Raw genomic sequence first — 25,069 nt, 5'->3', positions numbered from 1 at the left:
TATTTGATGTTTTCATCCCTCCGTTAAGCTGTACCACATATTCACAATTTAATGGCACAGTTTTCTTTCGGGTAGAACAATGTACTTGATAATCTCAATAATTGCAGAAGAAAGTGTGTATGTTTTGAATCCATGAAATCCAACAAATAAACATTCCTTCAGCATGCATAGAAAACCTAGTAATTTTGAAAGATCGACATGTATCGACTATCAATCATATTTGTCAATTTACACGGCCAGACATTGAATTAGGTTGGTAATTTATATTGTGTGAAAGATGTGCACTGTGACTGACCGAGGACTGCTAATCCCAATACATCACCAATACATGTATTGCACTTGACCAGCAGTTGCTACCAAGACCTGATATGTTTTTCCTTTGCCTCCCATATCATTGTGTCTTATCAGAGCAACAATTAATTAGGTTGAATTAATCGTCCACCTGTGGCTGCCCAATGAGTCAGAATGCCTCATTATCACTGCCTGTCTGTGGAAATTAGAAGCTGTGTCTGCGATATACTTTAAAGGATCAGTTTAATCCCTGAAGAGCTTTACAGTGTTCCTGCAGGGGCCACGTACATGGTAAAACTATATTTTCTTTTAATTATTTAAATGCTGAGGCTTCCTTAGTCAAATCAACAAAAGGATTTACAGTCAGACATCACTGTTTTACTGATGGCAAAAACTAGGTATCAAATGAGCATTAGTATAAAAAAATATGAGAGCAGCTCTAAATCTCAGCCATAATGTACTGTAATTGTTTGGATGTGCAGAGGTCCAACACCTTCGCACACAGCTGTAACACATGTTCTGTTTGCAGACACAGTTTAAATGTAGGTGTTTATAAAAGTACAAGCTGGTGAAGTCCCAGGTTATCTATTGCTCACTATAGCACATCAGCAGCAGGACCGACGGGAAGCATTTCATTAGATCTGAACAAATAGTACAAACAGAAAAGTTGTTCACGAGTTTAGTCAGTTCTGCAGAATCGGCAAAAGAGCAACAACTTGCTGTTTTAGGCAGATAAAACTACCCTGAAAAATTTAACTACAAGACTGACAATAACTTGCCCAATGTTTTTTTTGTTGCTCTTGACTGATGTGACTTGACTCGTCTTTCATGAGACCGTTTTGAACCTCCACGAGAAGCTCTTAAAGCCTTTTTATTTCCTGCTCTTTCACACTGCGGTAGCAATTACACTACTTCCATTTCATCTTGCCTTTGAGTCCACACTCCACATCTTCTGCACCCGGATGACAGGATGTTGATGAGGAGTTTAGGGGCCATTACAGAAGTCTGTCTGAATCCCGTTGTTCCTTCAAAGCCTGCTGACAGCTGGTCCACGCAGCACATTGTTTGTGGCCCCGGGTCCCCAAATGGTTAAAGTCAGAACAGTGGAAGAGCAGCCTCTGAGAAACAAAGTGTTGAGACTTTACTTCATGCTTTGGAGAAAATGAATGATTGTTCATCTTTGAGTACTTAATATGCATCTTCATTTGCATGCCTCTGTGGGATTTCCTATAGTGAACTCTCTGCTCGTAGAATATTGATGCTGGAGGCATTGACGCTCCAAATATTATATTGTATTGTGGACAAAACATATTTATGGATTTATTTATGGACAGGAGATTTGGTTTGCATGAAAACAACTATTTGAATTGACCCTCATTAAATACACAGAGAACCGTTGGTGTAATTTTATATTGGGCAGAGCGCAGTGCTGCTTTGTAACAAATATTGATGGATGTTGCTCATCTCGCCTGATTTACTGAAGACTTATGCATCTGCTCTTGTGTATCCTTTCCATGTCTGACCCAATGGGATGAGTCCTACGTTTTCTACTTTTTAATGAGACATCCATTATAAATGAGTTATAAGTTGTAACTATGTCTACATTAACATTTACCAACTCTTTCTCTAAACATTGGGCTGCCAGCTGGTGAAAAATCCCTTTGACAGATAAGTTGTACCAGAGATCAACAGTGCCACTGTTGATCTCTGGTTCTTCTGGAAAGACCATCGGAACCAAAAGCCTTTTTATTATCATCGTATCAACATTTACAGCAGCAGACTGTTTTGTAACGACTTATTGTATCCACATTTTTAACTGTTGTCATAAAAAAGAGAGAAAACCACGAGTGTTTATTACCGTAATGGATGACCACTATGTATAACCGCATTAAATAGTAATGATAATACCACACCATACAATCAGACAAACCATAATATGTTCTTATGAATGGCTAATAACACATCTATAAATTATTACTTAATAAATAATAAAGGTATTAGTTACTATGTACTACTAACCCACCTAAACCAGTCATAACTGCGTGTTGGTGTAAACTTAAAATAAATAATACCCCACTTGAAGATTGCCCCGGCCTCCGCATGTTCTCCTTCCACCACTTGGTCAATCCTTAAAATAATACCACAAAATGCTTTAGAAGCCCTGTTTTGCTCTGTTTTACTGTTATTTTTTGTGTGCCTTTTGAAAGGCTTTGATTTAACCAAAGCTGGTAATTTATCAACCCACACAGGAGCACAGAATCCATTAATTTAATCTCCGTTATCACAGAGACGGTGCTGTGATGTGTCTCTGTCCTTCATCTCCATGTGCAGGTGGTATTTTTGAGACCCGGGAGAGCGAGTTAGTGAGTATGGATGAGCTGGCGTTCAAGTTTGCTGTGAACAACATAAACCGCAACAAGAGCTTGATGCCCAACACGACTCTCACCTACGACATTCAGAGGATCAACCTCTTTGATGGCTTTGAGGCTTCCAGGAGAGGTAGGAAATGATTGTTAAACGTTAGAGATTTAGTGGTTGTTTTATTATCTTCCTTCTTATGCACAGTGGGGGATGAAGCAATACCATTTTAATGTCTCTCCTTTTGAAAATATGTGAAATAATAGGATAAATAGGATTAGCATAATCAATTGCTGGATTTAGGGGATCAAAAAGCATATTGCATCGAAACCTGGATGTATTTGTATTAAGTTTCTAATTCCATAAACAAAATATGAAACCTGAAACCATCGGAAAATAAGTATTTTTCTGTCATCACATGAATTTAAGCTAATGTCGGCATTTAGGTTATTCCATAGGCTTGTTATTGTATTATAAATGGTATAAATAGCTTCTGTTTAATATAGTTTATATTAGTTTTTATAACGTGAAGAAAAAAAAAGACCACCTGACTTTGTGTTCCTCCCACTAGTGTGTGACCAGCTGGCTCTCGGGGTGGTCGCAGTGTTCGGGCCTTCTCACAGCTCCTCGGTCAGTGCTGTTCAGTCCATCTGCAACGCTCTGGAGGTCCCTCACATTCAGACCCGCTGGAAACACCCGTCAGTGGACAACAAAGATACCTTCTTCATCAACCTGTATCCCGAGTACACCGCCATCGCCAGGGCCATCCTGGACGTGGTCACTTTCTTTAAATGGCGGAAGCTGACAGTGGTCTATGAGGACAGCACAGGTGGGGCCAACGATCAGTCGGATTGTCATTGTAACAGAGTCACAGATATACTTCAAGAAATCATTATATTTTGCCACGCATGAAAAGGGAAATGATGGAAAGTAAGCCCACTTGATTTAGTCAGCCTTTCATGTGGAAATAAAAGTGAATTTTCAGAAGAGAAGTGGTATTAGCAGGATGGAGTTAGGCGATACCAATTCAGCGACATAATTTCTTGACCAAATATATTTTTGAGAAAGAAAATGATGGATATGATAATCAAACAGTCGAGCTCATCTCACTCATCTACAACAGAACAATTGCATCATAATCTATAATGCAGTCTTTAAGACTAGGAAAACACAATAGCTAAGGATTTTTTATTTCCCTCTGAATTACTGGTTATCAGTTTTTACTTTTACATTTGAAGTGACGAATTGTAAGGGAGAAGAGGTCAAAAGGGCTGCCTTGTGTTTTGTGGACCTTCCAATATATTCATATGTCAAGCTTATAATTACTCACAAAATGCAATTTCACTGTCCAGCGTGTTCACCTTCCTGATACTAGTGAACCCAATCTGCGACGGGGCACACATGCCTCATATCAAACAGCTGCTCGTAGTACCCCTGCACTGCACCACAAGGCTGATGGCCTCACATTGTCCAATATAGAGTGAGTCCCTAACCAACAACCTAGAGAGTATGAAATGCCACTGTTGAAATGTCATCGTTTATAGATTTTTCTTCTTTTTTTTCAAAGAAGACATTTATTTTTCTGAAATGTCATGCAGACACACACCTGAGTAATTACACACTGTTGTTCACACATGATACACAATAAATACTCAAGGTTCACAGGCTGGACAACACAGGTGTGTTTTATACCTTTGTTGTGTTTAAGAACAAAGTAGAAGAATCTGATGTTGGGCAACAAGGTGAAGGCAGTGAAAAGGGGTCACATCCCTCAGTTAAAGGGCCGAGGTCAAGTCTCCATGAGAGCACGTTCTCTGTTGAAAGGTTCTTGATCCTGACCTGATATCCTCCTGCCGTGCAGCAACGATAAACACATGGTTAAGTGGGGGTCCTTTAACCGTCTAATTTGTTATTTTTTTGCAGGTCTGATGCGGTTGCAGGAGTTGATCAAAGCTCCGGCAAAGTTCAACTTGAAGATCAAGATCCGTCAGCTGACCCCGGGTAACCAAGATGCCCGACCACTGCTCAAGGAACTGAAAAAAGACAAAGAATTCTTTATTCTCTTTGACTGCTCCTATCGCATGGCATCGGAGCTCCTCAAACAGGTTTGAGTGATTTCAGCGTCTTTACATTAGTTTGTTTCTGACAGACAGTTATACACATATATGATAATAAAAAGGATGAAATAGAACTTCCCTTATCAAAGTCACCATTAATAAATGGCGCACAACTAATTTCCCATCACATGGATTTGTTACTATTAAGCTAATTGAACACAGATTATTCATGAAATGAAGAGACATGCGGACAAACGTATGTCTGACTAGTCTTGTGTGCATAAGTTCCAACATGCCTGATGGTGAAAAGTATTGTATCTATTTCTGTAGTCTGTAGTATTTGCATATTGCATATTTACATTTTATACTTGTGTTCATGTTTTAAAAAATCTATATTGCCAATCGATAACAATTTTCAAGGACAAAACTTTAACTTTTACCCATTGTTTGAAAGTGAAATTCATTAATTTGTTGTATTTATCATTTTGTTTAGTTGCACCCTGTTTCGAATGTCATAAACATACCAATGTGTAACATATTAAATGCAACACACCTAAGAGGAATGACCGATTTTTAAAGATGTGACACTTTCAGCAACATGTCCTGACATTGTCTTCTATTACTTTATTTATTCTTCTCAATTTGCAGCTCTCATCAATGGGAATGATGACCGAGTACTACCATTTCTTCTTCACGACTTTGGTGAGTTCGAAAACTACGAATAAAGTTTGTTTTAGCCGACAACTAAAAACCAAGCTCCTGTTTTTTTGGCCTTGAACTGGTAAATTCACTGGGAATGTTAAAAATATATTGCTGTGACTCATCGATTCACATTAAAAGGCTCAGAAAGTTACACGCTGTGCTCCAGCTTAAATCTCTGTCCTGCTCTCTCTCCCTCAAACGCATATACACAAACCGACACACCCTTCTTTCCCTCCTGCTCCTCTCTCCCCTCAAAGGATTTGTTTGCTTTGGACCTGGAGCCTTACCGCTACAGCGGGGTCAACATGACAGGCTTCCGGCTGCTGAACGTCGATGACCCGTGGGTCGCCTCCACGATGGACAAGTGGGCCATGGAGAGACTGCAGGGTCCCAAACAAGAGAGTGGCTTGATGGATGGAATCATGACTGTAAGTAGCGTACTGTTATTTTACATGACTGGGCACTGACGATACAAACACCCGCTCTGCTGGAAGCCAGTGATGCTCATTTGTATGCTGCGTCTTCCTCTCACCGCCTCTTCCGCAGACAGACGCAGCCTTGATGTATGATGCAGTGTTCATGGTCGCCGTGGCGTCGCAGCGGGCCACGCAGATGACAGTCAGCTCCCTGCAGTGTCACCGCCACAAACCGTGGCGCTTCGGACCTCGCTTCATGAACCTCTTCAAAGAGGTCTGTGTCAGATAAAGCCTTGGATCTCGGAGAACTACAAACCTTGTAACATCAGCAGCATGACTTAAGCAACCCCTGTTGCTTTTAGCTTGAACAATATGTATTTTTAACGATGTGTTTTTTGAAAATAATGATCCTTTAAATTTCCCATGTAATATTGTAAGCATGAAAACTGGATGCTAGATCATTTCATGTGATATGTTACATCATAGGTCCCCCCTGACAGGCCATGCTTATCTTCTCAAAGTACGCAACATGAAAATATACGGTATTTATGTACTTAAAAGTTGAAAGCATGTGGTTTGGCCTGACTGTCAGACTGGATGCCTACAGACAAAAATGAGGCCTTTGATGCATGAGTGTATTCCCCTCGCTTTCACATGCTCTCTCTCTCTCTCTCTCTCTCTCTCTCTGTGTTTGCCATTGCCCAGCCTTTGGAGCATCTGTCCTCCTGTGCATCATCACTGGATAAGAGCCTTTTTGATCGCAAGAACCAGTAATAGTTCGAACGCAGCACTCAATTCAAAAACATTTGTGACGAGAGAGTGCAGAATATGGGGGCACAGCTTTCATTTCAATGGCTGAAATGTAATCCTGGGGACTATCACCTCTTGCTATTCTAGGGCACAATAATGAGTAGGTGTCTGTGGACAAAATTAACTTAATTCTATTTGAAATGTGTGGACACAAACACAATTCTAACCTATTCCTATTCTTTATTTTGTAAATAACTTCATAATTTCTTTACTGCAAGACATATGTCTACACTAAGAAATTTAAGCAGGAAGATTTCCCAATGTTCCTGTCACTAAGCTCTCTAACTAAAATTGAGTGAATCCTCAAGAATTAGTACAAAAATGTAAATGTTATGTGTTGAAACTATGCCATTTAATTTTGGTGTAGGGTAGGAAACCCTGTGCTTGAAATAAACAAGGTTACAGTTAGCCAGTCATATTTAGATAAGCCAGTTAGTTGTGTAGCATGTAGATGATGACATTAACTGTCCAAAGGGGGAAACAATTGAGATCCATGCATGTATCTCAATGATCAAATGATAAATTTGAATACCCCTACTGTAAAGATGCTATACACATGTAAATGTAGTTATTACCGCTATCGTGAACAGACACTTTGATGTGTATTGAGATTGTACCACAGAAACAACATATAGATGCCCTCCAGTCTTCACCTGATGTCTTCCAGCCGTCCGTCAACACTGACTTCCTCTCTCTGCCTCAATCCCCTTCACTCTCCTCATGGGAGTTTTTCTCCAGAGCTTCAATAAGGCTCCACACTCAGACAGCACTTGAGACTTATCTCCCACTTCTCTCTCCCTCTACTTCTCTTCTCTGTAGGCTCAGTGGGATGGACTGACAGGGCGCATTGTTCTTAATAAGACCGATGGCCTGAGGAGAAGCTTTGATTTGGACATCATCAGCCTCAAAGAGGATGGCACTTCCAGGGTGAGCACAGGGGCCTGAAACAGCCAATTACAGCGCTCTCATGCTGCTCCCACCCGGGCTGATCATTCCACTACGACATGTATGTGTGTTTGAAAGAGAGCTGGAGGTGCTGGAGAGATTTTGTTTTTCCATGATCTATCTCCACAGTTATTATTTGGTTTAGATTTGTCCGGTCATGAATATGAATAATTCTGCAACAACTGATTATTTCTTTCCACACTGTCTGTGCTTCATGTTGCCCCCACATTTTCAAAAGGGTATTTTGGAGGCCGGAAGTCGCCTCACGAAAAGGTGGATCAAGGTTTGTGCCAGTGCCATGTTTGGTCTCAGCCTTTGTTGTCATCCCCCTTCTCCCCTCTTTTCTCACTCTGTATGCCACACACTTCCCTGCTCTTGGCCTCGTCAACCTTGTTTCTCTTCACTGATTTTGTGAACAGAAATGCCATGTGTTTTGACGTTTCAGTTTCAACCCTAACCCTAACCCTAACTGTTTGGTTCCAGACTCTTGTCAAAACTTTGTTAGTAATGTTACAAAAGAATATGATATCTACATTGTTTAACTAGACATGACTATCTCTATAAGAAGTATGTACTCCTGCAAGTCCACATGCAGCAATGTCATCCCACAGCTGGTACCAATCCTTCACTTTTGCAGAGACTTGTCATTCCACTTCTAATAATGTGCCTTCATACTTTCATGGAAATCATACCCATTAGCAGTATTTAATTTCAGCCGAGAGAAATCCAATTAACTGAGGAGAAGACGGCTGAAGTTGAGAAGCAAGAGGAGGCAATGTACATGTTCACTCCAATGTGATTGTTAAAGATGTATATCAAATCAACCTTGTTTTAATCAAATCATTCTAAGTCAGACAATATACTATAAATACTTAAGTGCAAATGAGTTATTCTTTGCTTAACTACCTCGGCTTATCAGCTTGAAGCTAAGTATTTGATGAGTGAAAGAAGGGGTGTTGAATTCATTAATCCCCTCAAACTCATATTTTACTGTCAGAAGTTGACAACCTTCTTCCTCTCTGTCTGTCTCAGTTGTCAGAGAGACGGGTATGCAGGCAGGCAGCAGCTCTCAAGGTGCAGCAGCAGTGATTTACACTGTCATTTTAATTCCATTCAGTACTTTTAGTCCTCAAAAGCCTCTCCTCAGAGGAAATACCACAACATGGTAGGCACATCACATAAAACGCTTGACTTGATGGTCATGAAAAATGAATTATCAGTCCGTTGCAGTTGTGTTCGTTCTTGAGCACTGGAGTGCAACATACACTCTGAAGAGGATGATGGGGATATACACAGTGAAATAAAGTATTTTCCCCTAAAGTTGTTGACTTTCTCCTCTTCTCAGCTTACTTGGCCTGGCTTAGTATGTCTCCTGCTCTGTGGTAACGGTTTTCCAGTCTGATTTGGTCGAATGGAGATGAGCTTTAGGATTCATAGATAATATTTTACTCCCAGCGTATAAGAGAGAATTCCTGTCAGTTTTATAGCACACTTTGTTGTTGGAAGCTGCTCTGGTATGCATGATACATTTGCAAGGCTACACAGTAAATCCTCGACTTAGGGGTTGAAAAGATGATGATTGTATGCTGTGCATCTTAGGCTATATTTTAGCATTGATTTCATTGGCTTGGTCAGATTACTTTATTGCTTGAACATCAAACTGACTAATCGTGTGATTGATAGATTGCAATAGAGTGTGATATTTCCCAAAATAACACAGTTCTACAACACACAACATAAACTAAATTGTGTGAAACTACACAATCTGAGACCAAAATACCCTCCACGCTAACACAAATATTGTTCTCACTCTGTCCATTTATCTTTGAGATTGAGGACAAAACAATTAATTAAATACAAACCCATTCACTGTGTTCCTCATCTGCAGTGTCCAGAGATAAGACAGATTAATGGACTCCTGCATAGAGTGGACCCTTGCGAAAGTGCCACAGTGGAGATATAGAGTGCTTTTAGCAAGGTTATAAGAGAGCACACTTTCTATCTGGCTGGGTAAACAGAATAAGATAGAATGTAATGAGGAGTGAAATGCATCCTATCTTTTCCAATAGGTAATCCCAAATAGCACATGTATGCAAGATTGTGAAAAATAAGACCATACCCTCTGTAGTGCTCAGTTTAAAAAGAGGTACTGATGCATTCACTGCTACTCATCGTCTAATGCAGTGAATGCATTGTTTCTGATAATAATACCCAAAATGCATTACTTTTTGTTCCCAGGCTGAGCAGCAAAATGAGGAAAGTTCTATTAACAATGAAGCCTGATCATTTAATGCACTTAACTTTATTGCATCAATGTCATGAGCCCCCTTGAACTTTGCTCAGCTCTTAACCAGTGAGGGGATTTGAAAGGGTCAAAATGCAGCCGCCAGACGCCTGTTCTAATCTGATAACTATCTGGATTATACTGCCTGGTTGGATGAAACGGACACTCTCATTCACAGCTACTGTGACAGTATGGAGGACAAACACTATGTCGTTCTCTATCCGCCCCTGACTCTTTCTCATCCTGCCCTTCTTCATTCATACTGGCCCTGCTGCAGGGATTTCCAATCCCTCACCATCACATTGACGTAGGGCTGCAACTAACCTTTATTTCCATTATTGATTGCTCTGTGGATTAATTACTCAGTCATTTAGTCTATTAAATGTCAGGAAAAAAACAAAATCAAGAAAACATTATTTCCTAAAACCCTAGAGATATTCAGTTTAGTATCACATAAGCAACAAATCAGCAAATACTAATTACTGGAACCTGGAAAAAAAGACTAAACACAGTAATTTAATTATTTAAATAGTTGACTTATTGTTTCAGCTCTAAATTCAAGTTATATGATGCAGATTTATTTAACAGTTATTGTAAGTAACACTTGTTTGCTGTTTTTTATATATGTGTATTTTTTAGATTCAAACAGCATGAAATATCAATGCTACCAGATTTCTATGCCAATTCCAAGCAATAATTCATCATAAAAACATATCTGTTGTCACATTTGTTGTGAAATATACAGCTTTGTTTTTCAGTCAATGTTCAGTTCAATACCTGATGCAGACAACAGCTATGATATTATTCTTCTCTTAGGAGCAAACCAGTTCTTCTTTTTCATATTCATTTGTACCTCAAATGGAGCTTTGCCCAGAATCATCAGAGCAAAGGCGAACAAAGGAAAATGGAGCATAATGAATAGAGCAGAAGGTTGAAAATGTGCCAGGTCTTTCAATCTCAACACTTCTTTTTTTTTGTTCGACAAATCAGAAAATATTATAAATATGTAGAATATCTGAGCAGTTTAGTGCCGTTGATCAAAATAAAGCTTAATACAAAGTTTTAACAGAAGCAAATACACTAAAATGTTGTCTTCCATCGTACTACCTCTTCTGGTCAAAGCAGAGCATGTGGCTCAATAAACCTAAAGACCGGTTTGCCTTTCCAGATTGCTGTGTGGAACTCGTACGGGGGGATGAACCTGACGGAGAAGTCCAGCCGAGAGAAGAATAACAATGTGACAGACTCTCTGGCTAACAGGACTCTTATTGTCACCACGATACTGGTGAGAAGGTTAAACAGAGGACAGCAGAGGAGGGGGAAGGAGGGCATTGTATATGGGATGTGTAGAGTGCAGATAGGCGGACAACAGAGGTAAATACGGCCCAATCCCAATGTCCACACTTTGAGATGTGTTCCTGAAAAGTCCATGAGGACTGAGGCCTGTCCCATGGTCAAATCGTTGATTGCTTGAGGGCTTTCTTGTGGACATTTAACACCCTTTAAGCACACTTTCAGTAAGTCTGCATTTTTGCATATTTTGCTTTGAAAGAGCTGACTACAATTCACAGCGTTGTGATGTTAAACGCGGGGCACAAATGTGCCTGGCATATTACATTTACACAGAAATATGAAAATTAAGATTTAAGATGGTACATAAAGCCCAATTACATCATAGGAATGTGAGCATAGACTAAATGACACACTAATTGAAGCTGTTTTGACGAAAACAAGTAGATTATTTGACCTCGTCTGTTAAATAAAAAAATAAATAAGAAACCTACTGATTTAAAGACAACTGGATGTGCTGTTTGGGTGTTTTGCTACAGATCATCAGCTTTAAGTTGTATAAAGTGGTGAACCTCAAGTTCATTTGCCTTTCACTTAGCATATACATATTTAAATCAGAAAAAGGAATGTGCCTGGAAAAACAGTGGAATATGTTTTCTTTTGCTGTACAGGAAAATCCATATGTCATGCAGAAAAAGTCAGAGAAGGAGCTGATTGGGAATGATCGTTTTGAGGGTTACTGTCTGGACCTTTTGAAAGAGCTCTCCAACATCTTAGGTTTTACATATGAAGTCAGACTGGTGGCTGATGGGAAATACGGCGCCCAGAATGACAAGGGGGAGTGGAATGGGATGGTGCGGGAGCTGATTGACCATGTGAGTTACCCGCATTCACACAACAGGAGTTGCTATTCACAGGTATATGGAGTGCTGCAGGGATGACTCACCTTTGTAGGCCAACCCCAGAATTTAGCATCTTACTGGTTCCATCAACAAAAAGCAAATGGGATTTTTCCATCTGATGGAGAGACATTAGTATATATGTACATTAGTCTATAATTAAGTTCACAGGTGGTAACAAAGCCTGTTTGTGTTCCTATTGGTGATGTATGTATAGACCAGAAGAATCACATTGCTGTCTTTGATAATATCAATGGTACAGTCCTGTACCGCATAATCAATGGTTTTAGCCTCTGGCTAAACAGGTCTTTTAACAAATGACAGGAAATCCATAGTGATGAATTATAAATCAATTTTACTCACACGTACATATTTACATATATATTCATCTGTCTGCCAATGTTGGAATGCGTTATCTAACACAGATGATGACAACAACTGATTATTTGCTGCTGGAAATACCCACTTGCATGTCTTAATCCAAAATGCCTCAGAAACTGTAACCATATCCTTTGTGAAGCGTTAATCTCCAGGTTTGTTAATTGTATGTTATGGGGTAGTGGAGAAGTAAGTACCCCTGAAGGATCAAAGTTCCATGTGAACCCAGTCTGGGCCCTGTTTATTCTCAATGTAAACTTTTTACTCCATTCTCAGGCGAGTAGTAACAGATGAAGTTAGGCCGACTCGATCGCCCTTCTCCTTGGGAACCTCCAAACACATTTTGAATTGTTGCTGTTTGCACGATGAAATTAACCTGTTTAGTTGTTGAAAAGTTATATTGGGTATAAATATGGGTATCTGTAGAATAAGATAGAGAAATCTAAGTCAGACTGTTATTTTACATATATCAATGCGGCCTGATAATGAAATTGATAGTGTTGAGCATTTTCTGTAATCTTGTTTTGTTCGTTTTAGTAGTATTTCAAAGTTAGGATTATTTATACCTCCCTCATTGTATGAGTGACTGTACTTTCTAGATATGTACAGGGAATGCATTGGATTCCAGTTTCAATGGAAAGTTAGAATTGTCCGCTAGTTTAAAACACTTTACAAGATTTATATGTTGTTGGGATATTGATACGCAGACATTTGATTTGTTCAATTGGAAGAAACAAATACTGGAATACGCTCAATGTAATATTGAGCACTACCCTTTTTTTTACGTAAAGCATCTTGCTTTGTTTTGGGTCTTTTCAAGATTGCAGACCTGGCCGTGGCCCCCTTGACCATCACATATGTTCGAGAGAAGGTCATTGACTTCTCCAAGCCCTTCATGACTTTGGGTATCAGCATCCTTTACCGCAAACCTAACGGCACCAATCCAGGCGTGTTCTCCTTCCTCAACCCCCTGTCCCCGGACATCTGGATGTACGTGCTGCTTGCCTGCACGGGGGTTAGCTGCGTGCTCTTTGTGATTGCCAGGTAAGAGGATGGATTGATGCTCGTGATACTGAGATGATGAATGATGGCACGGACAAAATAAAACTGAGGTTGCTGTGGATATAGTGGAGGATATACAGATGGGGACTGTTTACTGAGCTGTCCACAGCCAGGCTTGACCACAAACTATTTCGTTCATCATTTGAAAATGTACAGGAAAGAAAGCTGTAGCACAGATTTAAAAACATATAATCATGTATCAAATTCTCATGACAAGAATCACACAAAGTCTGGAATGGCAGGAGTGTAGAGAACATTTCCATATCTATTCTTAAACAGTCAAAAACATACTTGCTGCCCGGCACCTTCCAGATTGGCTTTCATTGTGCTTGTTAACTAGCCAGGAGTAATTGCTCTATCAAATGCTGTATGAAACCCACTTCTGGCAGATTTCACCTACCTACCCATTACTAAGATATATTTTTGTGAAAATCAAGGTAAAGTGTAGATAAACTGGGAGCCTGCATTGAAGTGAAGTGAGTGACCAGTGCAGATAAGCTACAGTAAATAGAGTTTTGCATTTTTCTTCTCTTGTGGTATTGGAATTGTCTTTCATTTGTTTTTCTGTTTGTCATTTTATTGTCTTGCAGGTTTACTCCATACGAGTGGTACAACCCACATCCATGCAACCCGTCCTCGACTCTCATACAGAACAATTTCACTTTACTTAACAGTTTTTGGTTTGGTGTTGGAGCTCTTATGCGGCAAGGTATTTCACAAAATCAATAGTTTTAGCTTAGCAATGGATAAAATGGCTTCTTGTCTGTGAAAGGGGTTGTTCCAAAAGGTCCTTCAAATTATGCAGACATTATTATACAGACATTATTTAGACAACCTCTAAAGCTTTTAGCTCATTTTGGTTTTCTGACCCATAATTTTATACTTTATTTATTTTTCACTTACCGCTCTCACCATTGTTGTTTTTCGGTTTGCTTGCTTTGATAAACAGCAGACAGACACATTTAACTGGTGAACACAGTGACACATTTAGCAGCTAAAATGACAGATAATTCAAAAGGAGATTGTCAGGTGGTCAGAAACACGATTTGAAAGAATCAGGAATCAGAATCAGCTGTATTGGTCATGTATGCGTATACATAAAAGGAATTTGAGTCTGTTTTTTTCCGTTGCTCTCAACATACACACGCAGAAATTGACAAATAAACAAAAAACAAGGACATAAAAGTAAGTTTAAAAGGTAATAACTGCAAAGGCTGCAAATGCCATAGTGTAGAGCTGTCTAGTGTGCAGCAGTAAAGACGGTACTGACACTTTAAGCCGCTCCAAGTTGTTTCATTCAAAATGTAGTCTCCTACTTCCTGAAAATCCAATCCCCATTAATTGCAACCATACCGTGTAATAACAATCATGTTGAATTTCATCGAGACTCGACCTCCCTGGAGGAAGGAGATTTGGGCAGGATAAGTTCGACATGCCTGACAACACTAGTCTAAGTCATGGTGATGCTGATAAAATGTTCCAATTTTGCTGACGGCAAGCCACATTTGTCAAATTTCTTAGATCTTCAGAAATGCTGCAGTACAGTGTTTATAAAAGAATAGACAAGCTTTCATAAACAATTTGGATGCCTTTAGATTTTTGGTTTATTTTGTGGCATATGTGTGGTGTGTGTGTAACTAGCTGTTTGGTGGTTAACAGTGACCTTGAGCTTTCTGTGGGATACTGTTCCTGAGATACATGGCCGTTAAATAAACCCTCCAAATAGTTTACTTTAAAAGTGGAGTAAAGCATTTGCCCAATTAAAGTGAAAACGGGTTTAAAACAGGCGCAGGTGTTGCAAACCTGGCACGTTAATTGTGATAAATGCATTCTTCAATCCCATACATATTTTGTTTACTTCTTTTCTCTGCACAGAGAGGTAAATATAAAGAAGTTTGCTCATTCTGCTTTTTCTAGTTTTATGGTTCATTACGTTTTTTGGCACATATTTTTGTATTCAGCTTTCTTTTGTCCTGAACAAAAGTTGTACTTTTTTGTTTTATTATGTTTGCTTTTTCACAATGATCAATTGATTTTACTACATGGTGTTTTAGACCCAACAAGTAGTGCAGAGAGAGAGAGAAAATAATTGTCTGGAGAGGTGCACAATTTATCATTTAGGGCTGAGGTGCAAATCCAATGGCGCTCTTAAGATAACCCCAACATGACCATGTTACTTGACTTCGCTGTGGAAGAAATGTTTTTTCACATATTTTTTTTTTATTGAGTGTCTTCTGCACACACAAACAGCAAGTGTTACCATTCTGGTTGTATCTTACTGGTTGTCTGATTTAGCCTATTGTGCTACCTTTTGTTCCCCATCGCTGTGCTTCCAGGCTCAGAGCTGATGCCTAAGGCTCTGTCCACTCGAATAGTTGGCGGTATCTGGTGGTTCTTTACCTTAATCATCATCTCCTCCTACACGGCCAACTTGGCTGCCTTCCTCACGGTGGAACGAATGGATGCGCCCATCGACTCAGCAGACGACCTGGCAAAGCAGACCAGGATTGAATATGGGGCAGTGAGGGATGGATCCACCATGACCTTCTTCAAGGTACAACTGCTGTAAGCTCTAAATTAGCACCTGTTTGCTTTTTCCCAAAGTTCATGTCAAGTAGGAGATCCCGTCAAAGGATATTGCACACATTGGTGAATTTAATAAGCATTGCAGCAGAGGTTATAAGACAATATATAATTCACTTTTCCCAAATTAAATGCATAATTTGAATTAAATTCTACGATACATTGTCTTTTAAGTTAAGCCAAAAACATGCAAAAGGCATTTAATCCTACAGCTCTTTATTTTGAGTCATCTTAAGCAAAAGAGAAATACTTGGTATTGAACTTTGGCTTTTATTAATGTTAGATGTAAATCTCTAACAAGTTTACAAACATAGTTAGATAGTTCTCGTTTTGAATTAGTTAAAGACTTGTGATTACTCCTGTTTTCTATATTAAAGTCCTGCTGTGTTTTTGTATTTGAATATATTCGACAAATAGGCCGGGTTACTTAGTATCAAATGAACCAATATTAACATCAACCAATGGACACCATAATGTAATTTGTTTGTTCTCCTCTCTGATGAATTTGAAGTGTACTCCTGTCTGGTACTTTATGCGAATTCACAAAACAGTTAGTTTGTATGGACATCTCTGTTGTACATTTAAATGTGAGCATGAATCAGTTGTAAAGTACATTCCCTTCCATAAATTTGAAGTGATGACAGCTTCCTCAACTGCTCCCTTCGTCATCCTGCCTTTTTGCCAACATATTCCATGAAAGAGAAAAAGATCTAAAGACAGAGGCAGAGAAAAAGAGTAGCATTTACTTTAATTAAAGGCAATGTAGATTCATGGGAAGTGGAGAAGATGCATATTAAGACTACTTGTGCTTGCGTTTTGGGGCGTCTGTCTTGAAGTTAAACATATGTTAACTTGTTAGTTTGCATTACATAATATACTGCTGTACCGATGTCCTTAGGCAGGGCTGTCACTTCCTTCCCCCCACCGCCACCCACTCTCCTTGCATCCTGGTGGCTCAGCAGGGGTGATCCATGCAGGGCTTTATCTTCCCAGATTGCAGCCAGTGATTACGTCTGCCTGGATAGGAAGAAGCAGGCTGTGTTGATGGCTTGAACAAATTGAATCAGCTGGAGGAGATTTAGAACACAGCTGTCCCATTTTCTCTGACTGAGCAAGGAGAAATACACAAACACACACACACACACACACACACACACACACACACAAGCTATCACAAATATATCCCATAGTGTTGTTGAACTGTTGTGTGTTATGATAACATTTTAAATATAGTTGAGTACATGTAGGGTTTGTGTAGTCACACATAATACAAATACATACTTTTGCAGAAATCAAAGATCTCCACCTATGAGAAGATGTGGGCGTTCATGAGCAGCAGGAAGACCACTGCATTGGTTAAGAACAACAGGGAAGGCATCACGCGGGTCCTAACCACAGACTATGCCATGCTGATGGAGTCCACCAGCATCGAATACATCAGCCAGAGAAACTGCAACCTCACACAGATTGGAGGTCTCATAGACTCCAAAGGCTATGGAGTGGGAACACCTATTGGTAAGAAGAATGAGAATGTAAGGGATTGCGAAACAAGGAAATAAAGGTGTCTGTAGTACAATAAACTTTAGGTCTACTTCTCACCGCCATGTCAGTTAGTGGAGAAGGAAAAGCCCAAAGAACTGTCAATCACAAACACATTTTTAATGTCTTCTTACTAAGTAATGAAACAATCATTTTCAATACTCCACTTACATTGAAAATTAGAACATAATGTGTTGTTGCAGACAGTTGTTGACATTGTGCTTTGAGTTACGTGTGTGGAGTTGCCCTTGTAACTTCAGTACAACAAGACTTGTTTATGATTGCATGACCTTCCTCGGTGGTTCTCTGTGGTAGACTGTATACATTTACGCTTTTGAGCTAGTGAAAACAAGCCATTGACAAGTATATAAACAAATCACAGTTATGCACACTTTTGAGAAAATTGAGGGCTTTCTAAAAATTAATGGAATATCTGTAAACGTTGGCTGTATACTGTAGATAGGAACTTCAATTTATTTGAATATAAGTACAGAGCTGCTATCCTGTATGCTCAACATGCAAGTGCACTTCCATCCAAAAAGCTCTGCCAGCTGTTCACTGCCGATGTTAATGTGAGGTTTCAGGCCAGTTTATTGGATAGAGAACTTAAACTGGAAGCAAGTCAACCTACTGGACCGTTTGTGCACTCTTCGATGTTTACTTTGGCAGTGCTTAACATATTGTGTCTCTCTTGTGTTTTCTCTGTCTCCTGAAATGTAAAAAAAATGTAGAGCCTGTTAAAATAATTCCTTATTGTCTTCGCCAAGAACATAGTCCACAACTACATAGGTTGGCAAATATAAGGTATACATTTAGATTTATGGGCATCCTCCATCCACTTCATATCTATAATTACCATGAGATGTTCGCTGGCTGTCATTACCTTTTGACAATACTCTATTATTACCTTTTTTATCAACTCTAATCTTGCCTTGTTATGGAACCATAAAAACAAAAAAGTATAAAGGAAATAATTGGAGAATTACTCATACAATATATGAGAACGGTGAGTGTCAACATGTCACAAGTGCATTAAAACTATATTTAAAAAGCTAGGGCTGGGCGATAATTCACCATTATGTCATCTAAATTGATCAAAACAAACACATTCTAAGTCAACTTTCTCAGAAAATCTAAATTTATATGAATTATGCTAATAGTAAATACCCCAGTGTAGTTAAATTATATCTAATTTAATTCACACAAGAGTATACAAAAATAGGCTTATCATAGGTTAAAATGAGGTTATTTCATATTGACTATTGACTATACAAACTGGGGTAAAGAAGATCTTTGCAATATCGCCCAACACGAACAAAAGCCAAAGTTCAAAGGTTGCAAGGCTCTATTCCCAGCAGCATGGGGAGGAGTAGTACAGTTTGATGGCCTCAGAAACATAGGACTTCCTGTAATATTCAAGCAGACATATGGCATGCAGGTGATGAAAGGTACTGCCTTATTATCCTCTGTAGTCCGACACACCTCCACCAGAGCCTCAGGTTTCACCAGCTAGCCAATCTTCCTGATGAGCTTTTTAATTCTATGTTGTCAGATGTTGTCACCCTGAACACGGCCGTGCAGGATGTACTTATGGCCACCACATAGTGGAGGAATATCAGTGGCATAACACTGCAGATGGCAAATGACCAGATCCTCCTCAGAAAGTTAAGTTGGCTCTCTAGTAGAGGGCACTGGGGTTGCTCATCCAGTCAAATGTGATGCTGAGCTCCAGGTGGTTCAACCCACATCATTTATCTGTATTCAGCCTCTTTCCCCTGCTGGTGCAAGAGCTAGCGAGCTTGATCTGAAGGCAGAGCTGTGAAGAGTGAACAAGAGAGGAGACTGGGGAACACCTGCGATGCACCTGGTACATATTGTGGCTGACCACCCGGATGATTTCTAATCTCTGACACTAAGCAAAGCATCTTCCTACAGCGTGTGTCTATGACTGTATTCCAAAGCAGGGCAGGTGATATGGCATTAAAACCAAACCAAAAATAAAAAAATGTATGATGCCATCCTCCAGAGCTAAATCTAACTGAGGCTCAGTGATGGCTTTTCCTCTCCAATTACCCCATGACTTATTTCGTTTTGCGCAGGGACTCTGTACAGGGTCAGGTTTAGGTTAAAGCTTAAGAACTGACTGATGCCCTCAGGGCAGATCCAGCCATGCCTCGGCTGAGTTGCACTGAAGACAACTTTATTCAGCTCTTTTCTTATCTGATTAACAGGCTTGAATGTTCCCTATGTTTTAGGCCCCTGAGTGTCATTTGATAGTGTTGGGGCGGAAGCCTCCTTCTCAAACCTATTAAATTTGATTCCTTGGCCCCATCAATGTGTGCTGCCATCACCTGATCTCTGGGGATGTTACTTGAAATGCTTTTTAAATATTGTTAAACATTACAAATGCAAATGGCCCTTTTTATATCCTCATGATAAATGTTTCCAGTCAGTTAATTCAGTGCACGTAATAATGGCTTTAATTTCATGGTAGAAAAATGGTTCACTAAAACACTGTAAACAGAGGAGGGCTGCCCTCAGCAGGGCTGCCATGCTTTATTTTAACAATGGGACATTTAAAGGTTTTTATAAATGCCCTTTCATTACATCATTTCTTTGTATTTGTCTTCTCCAGGGTCTCCATACAGGGATAAAGTGACCATTGCCATCCTTCAGCTGCAGGAGGAAGGGAAGCTGCACATGATGAAGGAGAAGTGGTGGCGAGGCAATGGCTGTCCAGAGGAGGACAACAAGGAGGCCAGTGCTCTGGGTGTGGAAAACATCGGCGGCATCTTCATCGTCCTGGCTGCTGGTCTGGTTCTCTCTGTGTTTGTGGCTATCGGAGAGTTCATCTATAAGGCCCGGAGGAATGCTGACATAGAGGAGGTGAGTGAGGCACTGCTGTCCTTCTGCGGAGTGATAATGACACATGTGAGACTGAGGAAGCTGTTGTTCATGATTATTAGATCTTTGTTATCAACGAGGCACGGTAGAAGAAAAGATGCTGTTAAATTAATTCTAGGTTGTTTAAAATCTTTGAGTATTGACAGAAATTAGAATGTAATTTATTCTCACACACATCTTCAGGGACAAGCAATGTTGAGTCTAGTTTTTATTTGTCCCTTACAAATGAATATTTTCTAACTATGGAAGTGCATGTTAGATGTTGTTTGCTTGATCAAAAGTAAATTACTCAAAGTCATGTTTTCACTTGCTGGTGTGAGCAACAAGAAAGTGCATAGATGGATTCATGACCTATTAGTGCCTGACAGTAAACAGTGGGTGAACTATAGTAAAGAAGTGATGGGTTGACACCTCAAATTAACAGACATCCAAACCATTAAAGCACTATTCATTTTGTAACTTAATCATTTCCCGTATGCTTAAAATGTCATTCATGTCACCAATAAGTCATTAGTTCTGGATTATGCCCAAAGCTACATCTTCCCTGTCAAGCACTAATGTCAAATGAAGATGACATATTATTACTCTTATATAGCAGAAGCATTTGTTCTATCTGCTTTCGATAACAAGAACATATTAAAAGCGATGCTGTGAAAGCAAATCAATTCTGTACCGTTCACATGATTACTTTCTTGCTTTTCTTCGGTTTCATATTTGCTCTGTGTTTTTCTTTTCTTGTTTTTCTACATGCCTGTTTTGATCTCTCTTCTGCTCCATTCTTTTTTTTTCTCTGCATGCTCGTGTCAGGCCTTCTGTTTCTTTTATGGGGTGCAGTCCCGTCAGTTTCAGCGGCGTGGCTCCACCTCCTCCTCTGGCACCTCCTTATCTACGGATCTGGAGAGCGGCAGGCTACTAGGGGATGACACAGAGTAGCCATGGCAGCACATTTACCACACATACACACTCTAGACGATAGGTTTGTAACTAGCTGTCCTTTTCTCTGCCCCCCCCCCCCCCCCCCCCCCCGCCCCCCCCGTGTGAGTCAATCCTAATTACCGTTTGACCTCTGTCTGACCCCTGACCCTCATGCTCACATTACTATGTCCCTTCTTCCGATCATTTGATTAGGTTTCAACTGAATATTTTGTTCTCAAATTAAGTCTTTTTGTCCTCAGGCCAATATTAAATTATGACAACGTTTAATTAGATTACCGTGTGTTTTTATACTGTATAACTGGGTATAGTTAAGCAGTCAAATATTTTACTTTCTTCTTAACAAGCTTGTTTTATGAAGAGAATGCATGTTATCTTCATGCAGGCAAGTCCGCTCCATAAGTGACAACCCCGTCTTATATGCATGCTTTTGTTACACAGTATGCAAGGATTCTTTTACTAATGTTAGCCTAAACATTTGAATTAGGACAAACACTCAGGACATCTGAATGTTGTTTTTAAGTTGCAAGTTATTACATGAAATATGTAAGTCATCTGTTTATATCATTTTTAGCACACTTTTTTTTTTTTTATATTAAGGATAGTTTAAAAAATGATAATAATAAATAAATAATGTATCCGCTGCACCAGTGCTGCCCTGCTGTGTTCTCACTTGCACTAGTGTAATAACCTTTTGTTTTGTTCAGTGAAGTCTCAGTAGGCATTTGTGTATACTTTAGAGGCAGACTGAATGCCTTTTGGGAAATCAAAAGATAGCAAAGGTTATTTAAATAGGTTCCTCCTCATTAAGCTTGTTTGTAGACTGGTTGGGTTGGCTGGAATTTGTATAACAGTGATAGAACAATGTGTCGAGTTTAGTCCCCTGACACATCTGCTGTATGCAGGACATTTTAACTCAAGTAATGATGGATGGGATCACAGAGGGATACTGACCTTGTCATCTAGTTGCAAGATTAATCTCACCAAAATAAACAAAAAAACTGGAAAATATTCATGAAGTTGTAGAAAATATGAACCACTACAAAGAAGAAGTATTGATCATTTTAAAGGGTTCATAGTTCCTATTTGCCGAGTCAGTATTAACCAAGCATTTTTTTTATTTGAATGTGTTCTGCGAAGTCCAAATTATTCATGAATTTCAATCTGCAGTTTTAGCTCCTCTTTCTCAGTCTCTACGGTCCGAGGTTTGTACCACGTAAGTTTTCCACTGATACGGAGTGTTACTGGTAATCGTGGGAAACCCTGCAGGAAGCCACATTTGTTTGAATACCCTCAGGCTGAGGATGAAAGAGGAAGACCTTTATGGTCTTTGGATGCAAAGACCGACAGATAAAAATGGGATGACTTTCTGCTGTGAATGATAATTTGCTAAATAAATTCTGCGAGCAATGCCTCTGGAGGAGAGCAAACAAAAAAGCTCATGAACATTATCGAAGATTAATGAGTTAAACGCAATGTATTATTCTGCAGAATCAAATAAGCCTTAGGCTTCTCGTTAAGTTGGCCCTCTCTTTTGTAATTTCAAATAATTACCATATTATAAATGCATAGCTCCCTGCATTATGATATCGCACAGCAAACATCGTCCTTCATCTCTTGATTGTGTTCTTGGATTTTATGATGAGACAACAACGTTCACAAGTCTTTTTCATAGATTTATATTTCATGTGTGTTTTGTTATTTCTGGTGTTTTGCTTACTTTACTTCATTCAGCTGCAGGCATTCTCCTGTGAAGATGGATCAGATGTTATTGCCTTCATTTTAAACTTAAATTAGCTTTCAATAAAGGCCATAATCAATAATTCATTAGTTGATTCAATTATACAGTAGCTGTAAAAAAATGTCATGGCCAAAGTTTAAAGAGGTCATAATGCCTAATGTTGTTCTCTTTGACAGTGTGTATCTTTTAGCTCTCGGATGGAGGAGTTGGGTATCTCCCTGCAGTGTTACAAGGGCATCCGGAGGAGGTCGCGACCCCGCAGTGAAGCAAGGACAGCTTGCATCCTCTGTCAACCAAAACGTGCTGCAAAGAGGGAAGGAGCACGACGAGACTCCAGCACGTGAGCCTTAGATCTGAAACCTGATGGAACTTTGATCAGAGACTGCAACCTGAATGCTCTCCACTCCTCAAATCTGTTTGTGGGCCACCAGATGATATGAAGGTGTTTCTGCATCACTCCTGTCTGGATAATACATAATAAGCATACTGATATGAAGGTGTTTCTTCGTCACACTCTGGATAATACATTAAGCATTATACTGTAGATGTACTGTAGTTAACAAAGTCTTAGCCTTATATCAACATTGATAATGTTAAAACTGGTGATGACTTTGAGAATGAGAGCCCTCTCATACTGTAAACCATGACTGTTCCCTCGTGCCTGTAGTTTGCTTTCTTTTCAGCAGTTTGCAGAGTTGAATCTGATTTTCCCATTGTGTAAATGTATATTAACTTCACTGATTTTCAGAGTAAAAAGATTTTTGCATTTTTTAAACCATTGACTGATTCTCTGTTTTTGTTGTCTATCCTTGGCAGTGGTGTGTGCGCATGTATCTTTGTGTGCCTACTGGCAGGTGGCAAAGTAGCTTCAGAGAGGATTGCCGAGCCAACCCTGGACAGTAAAAAGAGAAAAAGACCTCTAAGGAAAAGCAGAAACACACCTGCTGTTTTATACCCTTCAAGCACAATATTGCTGTCTGTGCATCAGAAAAAGAATATGAAAGAGGGAGAACCTTCTCGTAGAAGAAAATTAGAGTTTCTTTTCATGCATGAAATTCTCAGGAGGTCAAAGACAATTTCCTTGTTCCTCTGGGAGTAGAAGTCTTGTTTTTCAACCAGTCAATTCAGTAATTTTTGTTCTTTTTGCAGTTGTCAAATGTGAAAGCCCGAGGGGAGATCTTGTCTTCCAGTATTGACAATGGATCTCAGTGGATGTGTGCTAAAACAGACTAAAAACTGTCTCTGCGACTACATAACAGGCTTAGTTTACATGAGCATAACTCCCAGAAGATTTCAAGGGGAATTACAATGTATGGTAACATTTAAGAATGTGATCAACAGACATATTACTATCCCTTTAATTCCCTCAAAGGTTCCTCACAAAATGTTCCCCATATACCTATTTTGTATGCAAAATTATTTAATTAATTTTCTAATGAAATGTGCTTTTACAGTACTCAATTTTAATTTTGATCGACATGTTTTGATATTTTCGTTGACAAGTCGTTTACGTCCTCCTCATTTCTACTGTGTTCTGAGCTTAAAGCTACATTGGGAGCTTCTCTATATCCAGGTAAAATAAATCCTCATGCTCTTCGTCTCTCTGCCACCTCTTTACTAACCCTCTAATCACCTTTAGTCTTCCAGTACAACTGCCTTGTACTCTTGTCAATGGACTTGACATGGATGACGTGTTCTTTGGGAATAGCCTATTGAAGACAGCAATTCAGTATTCTTTATATTTTTTAAATACTGGCATCAATAAAATCAGGTAAAGAACACAACCATTCTTTACAAACAATTATATTGGCATTGTCTGTAATGCTTAGGGTGTTAATGGAGGACCCAAAGCATTCCACCTTAATAAAATTCATTAT

The 25,069-nt window shown here is 39.4% G+C and overlaps 2 protein-coding genes across 2 annotated transcripts in view; both read left to right on the top strand.

Annotated features, from left to right (window-relative positions):
* LOC117742340 (T-lymphoma invasion and metastasis-inducing protein 1-like) overlaps positions 1-2,722 on the top strand; it is a 61,575-nt gene extending 58,853 nt beyond the window's left edge. The window contains exon 30 of the mRNA XM_034549555.1: positions 2,623-2,722. Coding sequence (XP_034405446.1) covers positions 2,623-2,655 — 33 coding nt within the window. The 3' untranslated portion in view covers positions 2,656-2,722. The remainder of the gene's footprint in view (positions 1-2,622) is intronic.
* On the top strand, positions 2,631-23,782 carry grik1a (glutamate receptor, ionotropic, kainate 1a). The gene is made up of 15 exons (XM_034549558.1): positions 2,631-2,790; positions 3,221-3,478; positions 4,573-4,754; positions 5,355-5,408; positions 5,666-5,836; positions 5,955-6,098; positions 7,454-7,561; positions 11,032-11,148; positions 11,825-12,028; positions 13,251-13,474; positions 14,083-14,201; positions 15,829-16,046; positions 17,365-17,590; positions 20,250-20,500; positions 23,369-23,782. Exons 1-15 carry the CDS (start codon positions 2,661-2,663, stop codon positions 23,534-23,536), a joined length of 2,574 nt encoding a protein of 857 aa, XP_034405449.1. The 5' UTR covers positions 2,631-2,660; the 3' UTR covers positions 23,537-23,782.
* Positions 23,783-25,069: the final 1,287 nt, after the last annotated feature.

Source organism: Cyclopterus lumpus, chromosome 14 (genome assembly GCF_009769545.1).
Source record: "Cyclopterus lumpus isolate fCycLum1 chromosome 14, fCycLum1.pri, whole genome shotgun sequence".
In the NCBI taxonomy this organism is placed as follows: domain Eukaryota; kingdom Metazoa; phylum Chordata; class Actinopteri; order Perciformes; family Cyclopteridae; genus Cyclopterus; species Cyclopterus lumpus.
Note: the sequence above shows the minus strand (reverse complement) of the source record. Positions and strands in the feature narration are given on the sequence as shown.